General features: G+C 35.6%; 1 protein-coding gene across 1 annotated transcript in view; it reads left to right on the top strand.

The window, feature by feature from the left end:
- CDH18 (cadherin 18) overlaps positions 1-14,437 on the top strand; it is a 137,956-nt gene that overhangs the window by 52,894 nt on the left and 70,625 nt on the right. The window contains exon 4 of the mRNA XM_022581425.3: positions 4,298-4,434. Within this exon, the coding sequence (XP_022437133.3) occupies positions 4,298-4,434 (137 nt within the window). The remainder of the gene's footprint in view (positions 1-4,297; positions 4,435-14,437) is intronic.

Here is a 14,437-nt window from a genome sequence, read left to right as displayed (position 1 = left end):
CAAAGGGTTAATCTCCAAAATTTACAAGCAGCTCATGCAGCTCAATAACAATGTTTTGACATTGTTATTCTCAATAAGACAATAACAATTCTTATAACAATACTTATAACAATAAGAATGCTCAACATCATTAATCATTATAGTAATGTAAATCAAAACTACAATGAGATATCATCTCACAACAGTCAGAATCGCCATGATCAAAAAATCTAGAAACAATAAATGCTGGAGAGGGTGTGGAGAAAAGGGGACACTCTTGCACTGCTCATGGGAATGTGAATTGGTACAGCCACTATGGAGAACAGTATGGAAGTTCCTTAAAAAACTACAAATAGAACTACCATATGACCCACCAATCCCACTACTGAGCATATACCCTAAGAAAACCATAATTCAAAAAGAGTCATGTACCAAAATGTTCATTGCAGCTCTATTTACAATAGCCAGGAGATGGAAGCAACCTAAGTGTCCATCATCAGATGAATGGATAAAGAAGATGTGGCACATATATACAATGGAATATTACTCAGCCATAAAAAGAAATGAAACTGAGTTATTTGTAGTGAGGTGGATGGACCTAGAGTCTGTCATACAGAGTGAAGTAAGTCAGAACGAGAAAAACAAATACCGTATGCTAACACATATATATGGAATTTAAGAAAAAAAACAAAAAAGGGTTATGAAGAACATAGGGGAAAGACGGGAATAAAGACACAGACCTACTAGAGAATGGACTTGAGGATATGGGGAGGGGGAAGGGTAAGCTGTGACAAAGTGAGAGAGTGGCATGGACATATATACACTACCAAACTTAAAATAGATAGCTAGTGGGAAGCAGCCGAATAGCACAGGGAGATCAGCTCGGTGCTTTGTGACCACCTAGGGGGTGGGATAGGGAGTGTGGGAGGGAGGGAGATGCAAGAGGGAAGAGATATGAGAACATATGTATATGTATAACTGATTCACTTTGTTATAAAACAGAAACTAACACACCATTGTAAAGCAATTATATTCCAATAAAGATGTTAAAAAGGAAAAAAAGAAAGTCAACCAGTTTCAGTGCACCATGGCCTAATGCTTTGGGAAAGCCCAATGGCATACCTCTTTACCACTATTCTGTAGTGTCTGGATCACGTGTCTCTGAATCAGATTTGCTTTGTACCCCTATCTTTTCTCATTTAAATTGATTTTGCATGTTGAATTTTCTTTAATTAACATATAATTATTATTAGAACAACTGGTACACAAAATAGCCAATTCCTTGTTTTGCTCACACAATTTTAAGTGATGTCTTCTGTTTTTGTCAGGTGTTATTTTCACTAAATGAGCTCCTAGATTTCTTGGGATGCTCTATAACTTGGATCTCTGTGGTGCTATTAATATCTTCTGCTATGTTTGAGCATGTGTGTCCACAGGTTGTTATGAGGTTTATACCTGAGTGATATGTTCTAGGTACGCTGTTAACACCTTATGCCTATGCAAGACACAGGTTGTATTTCAGTTATGCTTATACTCTCTTCTAGAAAGTATGATGAAGTTTGTAATATTTCCATCACCACAATCACCTGTCTTCTGAGATTTTCCTCATGTTGAAATGCAAGAAGTGTCTCTGTTACTTTTAGTGGAAATCCTTATATTTGTGCTCTGGAACACAGTCTGTTCACCTTCTCATGAATTTTCTCTTTATAGATATTCCCCCCCCCCTTTTTTTTTTTTCTTTGGCTGCACCACATGGCATGTGGGATCTCAGTTCCCTGACCAGGGATCGAACCCCCACCCCCGCATTGGAAGTGTGGAATCTTAACCACTGGATTGCCAGGGAGTCCCCTTTTTTTCCTCCCTCTTTCAAAATTATTATATTCTTCAACAAAGACAGTGACTAATATTTCCCATATCAGAAGAAAATTAATTTGTTGAACCCACTTTTCTGATGACATAAGGCACCATTTTTCTCACCTTTACTTCAGGTACTATTATCCGATAAAGTCTCAGGACTCATGGGTTTCCTATATTCACATTCAATATACTTTAGAATCCACTACGGTAAAACTTCCATACTTTCATATTTTATTGAAACTACTCTTTTCAAATTAACCAATGATGTCCATCCTGTAAAATCCAATTCAGCCTTTACTAACCCCACTAAACTTAATAAATTTTACCCCAGCTGTCCACTTAGAACACTCCTTTCTTGACTTCTATGCCTCCTCTCCCTCCCAGTTTTCCTTCTCCCCTGGGCTGTTCCTCTCCTTTTGCTGGTACCTTCTCCTATTCAGACGCTGGACTGCTTTAGACTTAAAAGATTGGATGCTGTACTGCTCAATCTTTCCCTTCCTTTTCTCTTACAATTCTCTCCCAGATGAGATTGCTCCCATTATTTTACATTTAGGCTGATCTATCTCAAATTTATATTTCCTGTTCAGAAAGTACACTTGAACTCCACACCCATTTCTAATTTTCTTCTTTTTATTCCATATGTTTATTTAATTGACATCTAAGATATAACATGTCAAAATCATTGATTTCTCCCAAACTCTTTTTCTCCCAAAGGGAATCTTTCCCCTAACTTTTTATCCAGCTCTATGAATGGGCTTATTAATTATATGCTAGATCAAATATACAGATACAACACAAAAATTGAGTCATTTGTAATTTCTTCCTTTTACCAATGCCACAACAAAAAGCTTTATAGGTTGTAGTCAATATATAGCACTATTTTATACACTTCATTTTCTTCTAATTTTTCCACTTTTGTCCATGATGACATCATTTCTTTTCTTAATTGTTTTTAACATTCTATAATCCAAGATTCAAAGCAGCCACTGTCATTTTTCCAGAATGTAAATAGATCCGTTATTTCCTTTGTTAAAAATGTTTTCCCATCGATTTTATAAAAAAAATTAAAACTCTTTACCATGTGCTATAGGACTTGCTTGTCCTATGCCCTAGCCATCCACTTCATTCATTCTGCCAGCTACACTGAAACACCTATCTGTTTTTAAACCAAGTCAAGCTTTTTCTTTAATTTGGATCTTTACACTTTAGTTCCCTCTATTCAAATATTCTGCCCCTTGCACTTTTCACATAATAGTTCATCTTTTTTTCTTCAGGTGTAGATGAAATGTCACTTAAGCTAAGATTAATGATGAGGGAAGAAGTATTAGAGGTTTGAGGAGAAAAAAAAAACTCATTAAATTGTTTTAGGAATAGTTTGGAACATTTCTAGAACATATGATGATTGTTGACTATATTATTTATTCACATTTATGTTAATTAACTACTGCTGAATAATGTAAAACCCCAAAACTCAGGGTATAGGAAAAAGGCATGTATAACCATGGTGTATGTGTCTGTGAGTTAGCTGAGGAACAGCTGAACTAGGCTGGCCTCTCTTTGCCAAGTCTGCTAATCTCCAGGACATTCATTCCTACATTTGCTCATTTACTAGGTAGCTCTACTCTAGGATGGGAAGCTGACAACTCTGCCTTGAGGGCTCATCTTTCTTCTGGGAACCAGTGGTCTAGCCCTGGAATGTGCTTCTTATGGTAGTGGCAGAGCATAAGAGGAAACATTTAAAGTCTCATGAAATCTAGACCCAAATGTGGAACAGAACACCAACACTTTCAACTCATTCTATTGCCAAAGTAAGCTGGAGGCCAAACCTAATAGAAGAGAGCCCTACAAAATTACATGAACTAGTGAGGGAAGAAGATTTGTGGCTGAGGATGCAAACTACTTCCTGTTTATTTTCTCATTCTTTGACCAAACAAGTTTCTAGGTGATGGAGACACAATGGTCATTAATTAAAATGTTTTGTTTTTCATTTTGTATTTATCTTCAAACCTCAGCTATGATGAAATTCAAGATAAATTAATCTTTGACATCTGTTATCCTAAAAACATTGTACATATAGCAATGAGAAGTTTCATTAAAGGTTTATTTTTTTCTTAATGTACTATGGTCTTCACAGAGGCAGTTTTTTTAATCTTTCCCTTATTAATTACTGTGCTTTTGCTATCTACTATCTACTATTCTATTCATGGAGTTTAGTGTTTTGATTTTTACCTTTTTGAATGAGTAATGGAATTAAACCTTAATTAAGGACTGACAGAAAAATAATTGATATCATTTCTATGCAAATATAAAACAGGTGGACATATCTTAAGGGCCAAATATGGGAAGTAAAAATACATATTTCAATATTTGAGTATAGTAGATTTAATACCTCCCTTGGTTCAGTTTTCTTTTCTTCATTATAACATCAAGTAAAAGAGTATCCAATTTTTTTTTTCTCTAGATACTTCATCGACTACAATGCTGAAGATGACAGGTTTTTCAACATTGATGCCAACACTGGGACCATTAAGACTACCAAGGTTCTTGATAGAGAAGAAACTCCATGGTACAACATCACAGTTGCTGCTTCAGAAAATGGTAAATTTCTTTACATTATGTACCATAGGAAAGATGTCACTTATACATGAAGATTTATGCTGAGACTTTCTCTGGAGCAGGGCTATCATGATTTCTATTTTTTATGCCATGATCTAGCAGAGTGCACAGAATATAGTAGATACAGTTACTCATTGTCAGATGCAGTGAATAAAGCGTATACCTTTTTCTTTACTTTAATCCCAACATAGTGGTGGAAAATTGGCATCACAGAACACTTAGTCTGCATCACTGAGTCAAAATATTTCATTCTCTTCTTAATTATGAGACTTGCTTTGTCATGTGCTTATGTCTTACTTAAGTAGAAGAAGAATACTTCATATACGGTGGAGCAGTTTAGGAATATAAAGAGAAGAAACAAAAATCTAACATTTTACTTGAATAATTTTATCAATATAACACCCCTCCTCAAGCTTCAATTAACACTTAGAAATTTTATAGCAAAAGAATAGCTCTTGGCATTTCAACAGGCAGGTCTAAGTTCTTTTCAAGAGACGCACATGGTATACAACTGAGGAAGGCCATTGTTCCATCCTCATCCAGAGCATTGCATTGTGCTAAACACCTAAGTTTTTTTAAAAAAGCATAAATGTCAACAATTATCTCTGAGTTCAAAAAGATGTACATAACTGTCTTCAAATGAAATTAGAATAAAGCTTTAGGAAAATGGACTACTCTCAAGAAAATGAAGTCTTTCTTTAAATGTTGAGAAATAAGTGAAAGGTACAAATTGCCTCAAGTTTAGTATTATATATACTATAATAAAATTTAGTATAGTATACCCAGCTTACATATACATTTTAAAAGATTCCAGCATACTCATGAGTGAACTATAAATGTTAAAATTTAGGAAAACTTCATGTTAGAAAATAAAGGTATGTAAAATAAAATTATGCTCTCTCTTTCTTTTGCCCTCAGAAGGTATAAGACATTTTTAAAATATTAAAACTTCATTTAGAAATAGTTTACATACCATACCATTCACCTTTTTAAGGTGTATAGTTTAATAAGTTTTAGTAAATTCAGAGCTGTGCATCAATCACCACAATTGATTTTAGAATATGTTCATTAGTTCAAAAGGAAATCCCTGGGCTTCCCTGGTGGTGCAGTGGTTGAGAGTCTGCCTGCCGATGCAGGGGCCGCAGGTTCGTGCCCCAGTCCGGGAAGATCCCACATGCCATGGAGTGGCTAAGCCCGTGAGCCATGGCCGCTGGGCCTGCGTGTCCGGAGCCTGTGCTCTGCAACGCGAGAGGCCACAACAGTGAAAGGTCCGCGTACCGCAAAAAAAAAAAAAAAGAAATCCTGTCCCCCTTAGTCATCACTCTCTACTCCCCCTTCCCCATGCCTCAACCCAAGAAGCGACTAATCTAGTTTTTGTTTCTATAGATGTCTTAGTCTGTTTAGGCTGCTATAACGAAATATCATAAACTGAGTGCTTTAAACAGCAAACATTTTTTTCTCACAGTTCTGGAGTCTGGAAATCTGAGATTAGAGGCCAACAGATTTGGGATCTGGTGAGAACCCACTTCCTGGTTCATAGATGGCTGTCTCCTAGTGGTGTACTCACATGGTAGCAAGGGCAAGGAATCTCTCTGGAGTCTCTTTTATAAGGGTACTAATCTCACTCATGAGTGGTCCACTCTGAATTTTGGGGAGACATAAACATTCAGTCTATAGTGATAGATTTGCCTTGTATTGGTATTTCATATAAAATAATCAATAACACATGGTCCTTTGTGACTGGCTTATTTCACTTAGCATGATATTTTCAAAGTTCATTTACATTGTAGCATGTATCAGTATTTCCTTCTTTCTTATTGCTAAAAAATATTCCATTATATGGTTACACCACATTTTATTTATCAATTCATCACTTGATAGATGTTTGGGTTGCTTCCACTTTTTGCCTAATTTGAAGAATTCTCTTAAGAGCATTAATATGAATGTTTCCGTGTGGATGAGTTTTCATTTCTTTGGGATATATACCTAGGAGTGGGATTGCGGGGTCATAAAGAAACTATGTTTAAAATTTTGATGGACGGCCAGACTGTTTTCCAAAGTGGCTAAATTTTACATTCACAACAACACAATATGGCGGTTCCTATTACTCTACATTATTACCAGTTTTTATTATTACATACTGACCATAACCATTCTAGTGGGTGTGGGCTGATAGCTCATTGTGGTTTATGCTCTTTTATAATGTCCTTTATCACAAATCAGTAATTAAACTACTCCAGTCTTTTTTTTTTTTTTAATCTCCCTCATCCCATTTCTTGGTATCTGCTATTTTTTTTAATTAATTAATTAATTAATTTATGGCTGTGTTGGGTCTTCGTTTCTGTGCGAGGGCTTTCTCTAGTTGTGACAAGCGGGGGCCACTCTTCATCGCGGTGTGCGGGCCTCTCACTATCGCGGCCTCTCGTTGCAGCGCACAGGCTCCAGATACGCAGGCTCAGTAGCTGTGTCTCATGGGCCCAGTTGCTCCACAGCATGTGGGGTCTTCCCAGACCAGGGCTCGAACCCGCATCCCCTGCATTGGCAGGCAGATTCTCAACCACTGTGCCACCAGGGAAGCCCTACTCCAGCCTTTTCTATTCCACCTGAATTTTTCATGTTTCTCATCTGAAAAATCAACTCAAGTGGTTTCCATTTAGATATTTTTTCAGCACAGTATTTCCCTTTGAAAATAAGCATTTTCAAAGGGAAATACTGTGCTGAAAAATTATTTTTAAATGAGTGTTATAAAGAATACATGAGTGGGTTCATTTATTATAATTCTGGTTAATTTTCATTTTCAAAATAATCAGACTAGGTCTAGATTTGCATGTTCTTAGTCACCCAAGTACAATAAAATAGCTGTTAAATGATAAAGGATCGTTTAAAATTAGTTTTAAAATAAAAGAATAAATGGATTGATATACTGAAGTAGATGTGATGGAGACATTGAAAAGTTTCCAAAAATATTGTGTAGCTCTTCTTGAGAACAGGTTCCATGTACAGAAGAAGGAAGGGAAGAATCCCTGGAGAGAATGATATTTGCTTGTCAGAAAGAATAGGGGCTTATTTTAAAATAACATCAAGTTCAACTCCAGAGGTATTTTGATCAGAAGCCATACTTTAGATCACTTCTAAATCTCACCTCAGCCCAAATAATATTTGTATCAAGTAGAAGCTAATTTATAAATATACATGAGTTCAAGTATATCATGAAAATTATATTATTTGCAATCATTACTAAAGGAAATGTTCATTTTTACTAAAGTAACGTCTTAAATATGTACTTACTACGTTCTTTTTCTTTTCTTTCCTTTTTTTTTTTTTTTTTTACTATCTGCTAGTATTTCATATGGGAAATGAGTTAATACACATCTACTAAGTAAAACAGTACAGTAAAGAGTAACATCCTGAATTTTATAGATGGTAATAAAGAAGCCTTAGAGACTCCTCAATGAGCACTACTAAAATATAATTTAATCCTAATCATAAACAGGTATGTAGAAAGAACGAGCACTAGTTAAGATTTTATAGCCATATTGGGAGACTGTGTCTGGAAAAGCTCACATTCACTTACTGATTGCTTAGCCTAAGTGCCTATTAAATAGAGTTGGGTGCCCTTCTGCGTACCCAACCCAATGTAAGCATTTACTTTAACATGAGCCATGTCATCAAAGTATTTTCTATTTTGGATACTTTTTCTACAGGATCTTTTTAAAAGCTTTATTTTGTTTAGTGCAGTTTTAGGCTCATAGCAAACTTGAGAGGAATGGACAGAGACTTCCCATATATTCTCTGCACCTGCACATGCTTAGCTTTCTCTGCTATCAACATTCCCCCACCAGAGTGATACATTTGTTACAATTGATGAACCTACATTGACACATCATAACCAACCAATGTTTATAGTTTAATTTAGGGTTAACTCCTTATTCTATGGCTTTGGATAAATGTATAACGGCATAAACCCATCAATATAATATCATACAGAATAATTTGAATGCATTAAAAATCTTCTGTGCTGTACCTGTTCATATCTCCCCATCCTTACCCCTGGCAACCACTGATCTTTTTATTGACTCCATAGTTTTACCTTTTCCAGAATGTCATGTAGTTGAAATCATACAGTATGTAGCCTTTCAGGTTGGCTTCTTTCACTTAGTAATATGGATTGAAGTTTCCTCCATGTCTTTTTATGTCTTGATAGCTCACTTTTTTTTGTACTCAATAATATTCCATTGTCAGGATGTACCAGAGTTTATCCATTCATTGTCTGAAGATGAATTCATCTTGGTTGTTTCCAAGTTTTGGCAATGATGAAATAAAGCTGCTATAAGCATCCATGTGTAGGTTTTTTCTATGGCCAGAAATTTTCAGCTCCTTTGCTAAATACAAAATGTGCACTCCTTGGATCATATGGTAAAAGTATGTTTAGTTTTATAAGAAATTGACAAAATGTCTTTTGAAACAGCTGTGCCAGTTTGAATAGCCACCAGATATGAATGAATAAGAGTTCCCATTGTTCCACATCCTAACCAGCATTTGGTATTGTCAGTCTTCCCTGGATTTGGGCCACTCATAGATATGTAGTAGTATCTTGCTTTAATTTGCACTTTCCTGATGACGTATATGTGAAACATGTTTTCATATACTTATTTGCCATGTGTATGTTTTCTTTGGTGAAGTATCTATTAAGGTCTTTGGCCCATTTTTTAATCAGGTTATTTGTTTTCTTAATGTTTAATTTTGACTCCTTTGCATGTTTTGTGTAACTAATTTATTAGATGTGTCTTTTGCAAATATTTTCTCCCAGTATGTGTCTTATCTTCTCATTCTATTGACATTGTCTTTCAAGAGCAGAAATGGGATTTTCTAAAACCTTAATGTAACAGTTTTGAGGAGACTGTTGTTCTACGGAATTAAAATTAGAAGTTAAGGTTTTAAAATACTTGTTTAGCCTACCTAGGGGTTAAGAGAAGAGAAATGTTCCTTCTCTGGGCAGATGAAGCAATGCACCAGGATTTAAGAGAAAATAAGAGCAAAGCACCTCTGTGCAAAAGAAAACAAAAACAAAATATTGGTCTTTCCTTCAGGTGGACAGGCCTCCTGCTAGAGGACCAGTGTGAAAGCTGAGGGTGTCACAGCTGAAGTGGGCATCCTTTGAGCATTCAGGTGGGGCTCAGATGCAATGCAGCTGTTAATTACATGATGTTTGGCTCTGCCTTTTTTCATCCTGTGGTTCTAGGTCAAAGTGATTATTCAGCTGCCCAGTCATGCAGGAAAGACAGGAAACTTGGGTCTGGTCTGTGATATCTTTTACTACTGCAGCTAAACATAACTAGCAGCTATTTGCACTTGTATGGTGTGTTTTACAGCCATGTCATCCTAACAAAGTTTTTTGTGAAATAGAGAAGACACATATTTTCTTATTTTGTAAGAGAAAGGAAAGTGAGACTCACACAAAATATGGATCTAAATATTTTGGTTCCTAGATCTGTGCTTATTCTAATATGACCCTCTGTGGCAGCTGTTGTCCATTGAACCCAAGTACTGGTCAGGTATTTTAACTGATTGAGGTTTATTCTATTATTTTAAAAATTCATTCTGAGACATAAGATTATTTTCACAATTTTAAAGAATACACTAATAATCAGATAAATTCAATATATGTCTGGTCAGGGAAATAGAAAGTGATGTCTTATTATCACATATCACAGTTCTGGTGGAAGGGTACTTTCTCAAAAAATACCTGTGGAACATTTATGTTACATGTAACAATATAATCCATAATGGAGCTATTTGGTAACTTCTATTACTTTTCTATTAATATGTAACAAATAATCATATGATTTCTTTAGGTCAGAAGTCCAGGAGTGTTCAACTGAGTTCTCTGCTTTAAATTTGGAAAGACTGAAATAATGTGTCAGCTGGGCTGGGCTCTTATCTGAAGGCTCCAGGGAAGAATCTGATTTCACACTCATTTTCCTTGTTGGCAGAATCCACTTTCTTGAGGATGTAGGTGTGAGGGCTCCATTCTTTTTCTGGTTGTTAGCTGAGGCAGTTCCCTCCTCTTAGAAGCTGCCTGCATTCCTTTACCTTCTTCAAACAAGCAACAGTGTGTCAAATCCTTCTTATGCTTGAATCTATTTAATTTTCTCTTCTGCTACCATCTGGAGAAAGTCTCTGCTTTCAGTGGTTTTCACCCAACTGGGTCAGGCCCACCCAAATAATCTTTGTGTTTTAAGGTCACCTGACTTGGGACTTTAATTACACCTGCAAAATTCCTTCACAACAGTATCCAGATTAGTGTTTAGTTGAATAACCAAGGGACAGAAATCATGTGCTGGCACCTTTAGAATTCTACCTACCATAACCCTAAAATATCTGTAAAATTTGGGGGTATTATTTTTTTATAGGATAATAAATATTCTTTCAAACTTATATGTCATCACTTACTTTTCCTTTTATATGACTCCTAAGTAAAATAATAGCACTAGTAGGCACTCAATAAGTAGTTCTTAATATATTTTTCAAGTGACTAGCTCTCATCTCCCTCAATTTCCATGTTAATGTCTCAGCTCAGGATAATGTATAGCTTCATTCTAAGTGATTTTCAGAAACTGCCATTGTGTTCATCACTTCCCAATAGCTAAACCAATGAGTACTTTTCATTTCTTATCTCCCCTGATTTATTTGTGTTGTTTGACTGTACTAATCATCCTCTCTCCTCTTGGAATGTTCTACTTCCTTGGCTACCATGCCAGTGCTTTGGTATGGTATACTTTATCATCTTGGTCCTAAAGTATACCTTAACTAACTCACTCAGAATATATTAATAAATGATACTTGCTAGGTAGTGTAGTATTTTAGGCACTAATGATATTGAGGGTGTTATTTTGTCTTTGAGGAATTTAAGAGTCTAATGCAAAAGATAAGTTAAGCAAATCATTGCATTATGGATAATTACTGTGGTGATGTTTTCTTTTTTTAATTCTTAAATTTAATATTTTTTTATACAGCAGGTTCTTATTAGTTATCCACTTTATACATATTAGTGTATATATGTCAATCCCAGTCTCCCAATTCATCCCACCACCACTCCCCCACCCCCCATGCCACTTTCCCCCCTTGGTGTCCATATGTTTGTTCTCCACATCTGTGTCTCAATTTCTGCCCTGCAAACTGGTTTATCTGTACCATTTTTCTAGGTTCCACATATATGCGTTAATATATGATATCTGTTTTTCTCTTTCTGACTTACTTTGCTCTGTATGACAGCTTCTAGATTCATCCACATCTCTGCAAATGACCCAATTTCATTACTTTTTTATGACTAATATTCCATTGTATATATGTACCACATCTTCTTTATCCATTTGTCTATCGATGGGCATTTAGTTTGCTTCCATGATCTGGCTATTGTAAATAGTGCTGTAATGAACACTGGGGTGCATGTGTCTTTTTGAATTATGGTTTTCTCTGGGTATATGCCCAATAGTGGGATTGCTGGGTCATATGATAATTCTATTTTTAGTTTATTAAGGAACCTCCATACTGTTCTCCATAGTGGCTGTATCAATTTACATTCCCACCAACAGTGCAAGAGGGTTCTCTTTTCTCCACAACCTCTCCAGCATTTGTTGTTTGTAGATTTTCTGATGAGGCCCATTCTAACTGGTGTGAGGTGATACCTCATTGGAGTTTTGATTTGCATTTCTCTAATAATTAGTGATGTTGAGCATATTTTCATGTGCCTCTTGGACATCTGTATGTCTTCTTTGTAGAAATGTCTATATAGGTCTTTGGCCTATTTTTGGATTGGGTTGTTTATTGTCTTGATATTGAGCTGCATGAGTTGCTTATATGATTTGGAGATTAATCCTTTTTCTGTTGATTCGTTTGCAAATATTTTCTCCCATTCTGAGGGCTGTCTTTTCATCTTGTTCATAGTTTCCTTTGCTTTGCAAAAGCTTTTAAATTTCATTAGGTCCCATTTGTTTATTTTTGGTTTTATTTCCATTACTCTAGGAGGCGGATCAAAAAAGATCTTGCTGTGATTTATGTCAAAGAGTGTTTTTCCTGTGTTTTCCTCTAAGAGTTTTATAGTGTCTGGTCTTATATTTAGGTTTCTAATCCATTTTGAGTTTATTTTTGCGTATGGTGTTAGGCAGTGTTCTAATTTCATTCCTTTACATGTAGCTGTCCAGTTTTCCCAACACCACTTATTGAAGAGACTGCCTTTTCTCCATTGTATATCCTTGCCTCCTTTGTGATAGATTAGTTGACCATTTGTGCATGGGTTTATCTCTGGACTCTCTATCCTGTTCCATTGATCTATATTTCTGTTTTTGTGCCAGTACCATATAGTCTTGATTACTGTAGTTTTGTAGTATAGTCTGAAGTCAGGGAGTCTGATTCCTCCAGCTCCGTTTTTTTTTTCCCTCAAGACTGCTTTGGCTATTCAGGTTCTTTTGTGTCTCCATACAAATTTTAAGATTTTTTGTTCTAGTTCTGTAAAAAATGCCATTGGTAATTTGATAGGGATTGCATTGAATCTGTAGATTGCTTTGGGTAGTACAGTCATTTTCACAATATTGATTCTTCCAATCCAAGACCATGGTATATCTGTCCATCTGTTTGTATCATCTTTAATTTCTTTCTTCAGTGTCTTAGAGTTTTCTGCATACAGGTCTTTTGTCTCCATAGATAGTTTTATTCCTAGGTATTTTATTCTTTTTGTTGTAATGGTAAATGGGAGTGTCTCCTTAATTTCCCTTTCAGATTTTTCATCATTAGTGTATAGGAATGCCAGAGATTTTGGTGCATTAATTTTATATCCTGCATCTTTACCAAATTCATTGATTAGCTCTAGTAGTTTTCTGGTGGCATTTTTAGGATTCTGTATGTATAGTATCATGTCATCTGCAAACAGTGACAGTTTTACCTCTTCTTTTCCAATTTGTATTCCTTTTACTTTTTCTTCTCTGATTGCCATGGCTAGGACTTCCAAAACTATGTTGAATAATAGGGGTGAGAGTGGACATCCTTGTCTTGTTCCTGATCTTAGAGGAAATGCTTTCAGTTTTTCACCATTGAGAATGATGTTTGCTGTGGGTTTGTCGTATAATGCCTTTATTATGTTGAGGTAGGTTCCCTCTATGCCCACTTTCTGGAGAGTTTTTGTCATAAATTGGTGTTGAATTTTGTCAAAAGCTTTTTCTGCATCTACTGAGATGATCATATGATTTTTATTATTAAATTTGTTAATATGGTGTATCACATTGATTGATTTGCATATATTGAAGAATCTTTGCATCCCTGGGATAAACCCCACTTGATCATGGCATATGATCCTTTTAATGTGTTGTTGGATTCTGTTTGCTAGTATTTCGTTGAGGATTTTTGCATCTATATTCATCAGTGGTATTGGTCTGTAATTTTCTTTTTTTTGGAGTATCTTTGTCTGGTTTTGGTATCAGTGTGATGGTGGCCTCATAGAATGAGTTTGGGACTGTTCCTTCCTCTGCAATTTTTTAGAAGAGTTTGAGAAGAATGGGTGTTAGCTCTTCTCTAAATGTTTGATAGAATTCACCTGTGAAGCCATCTGGTCCTGGACTTTTGTTTTTTGGAAGATTTTTAATCACAGTTTCAATTTTATTACTTGTGATTGGTCTGTTCATATTTTCTATTTCTTCCTGGTTCAGTCTTGGAAGGTTCTGCATTTCTAAGAATTTGTCCATTTCTTCCAGATTGTCCATTTTATTGGCATATAGTTGCATGTAGTAGCCTCTTAGGATGCTTTGTATTTCTGTGGTGTCTGTTGTAACTTCTTTTTCATTTCTAATTTTATTGATATGTGTCCTCTCCCTCTTGTTTTTGATGAGTCTGACTAATGGTTTATCAATTTTGTTTATCTTCTCAAAGAACCAGCTTTTAGTTTTATTCATCTTTGCTATTGTTTTATTTGTTTCTATTTCATTTATTTCTG

This window comes from Delphinapterus leucas, chromosome 3, assembly GCF_059928025.1.
Source record: "Delphinapterus leucas isolate spDelLeu-1000000601 "Yukka" chromosome 3, BTC_Dleu_Yukka2, whole genome shotgun sequence".
Taxonomy (NCBI): domain Eukaryota; kingdom Metazoa; phylum Chordata; class Mammalia; order Artiodactyla; family Monodontidae; genus Delphinapterus; species Delphinapterus leucas.
Note: the sequence above shows the minus strand (reverse complement) of the source record. Positions and strands in the feature narration are given on the sequence as shown.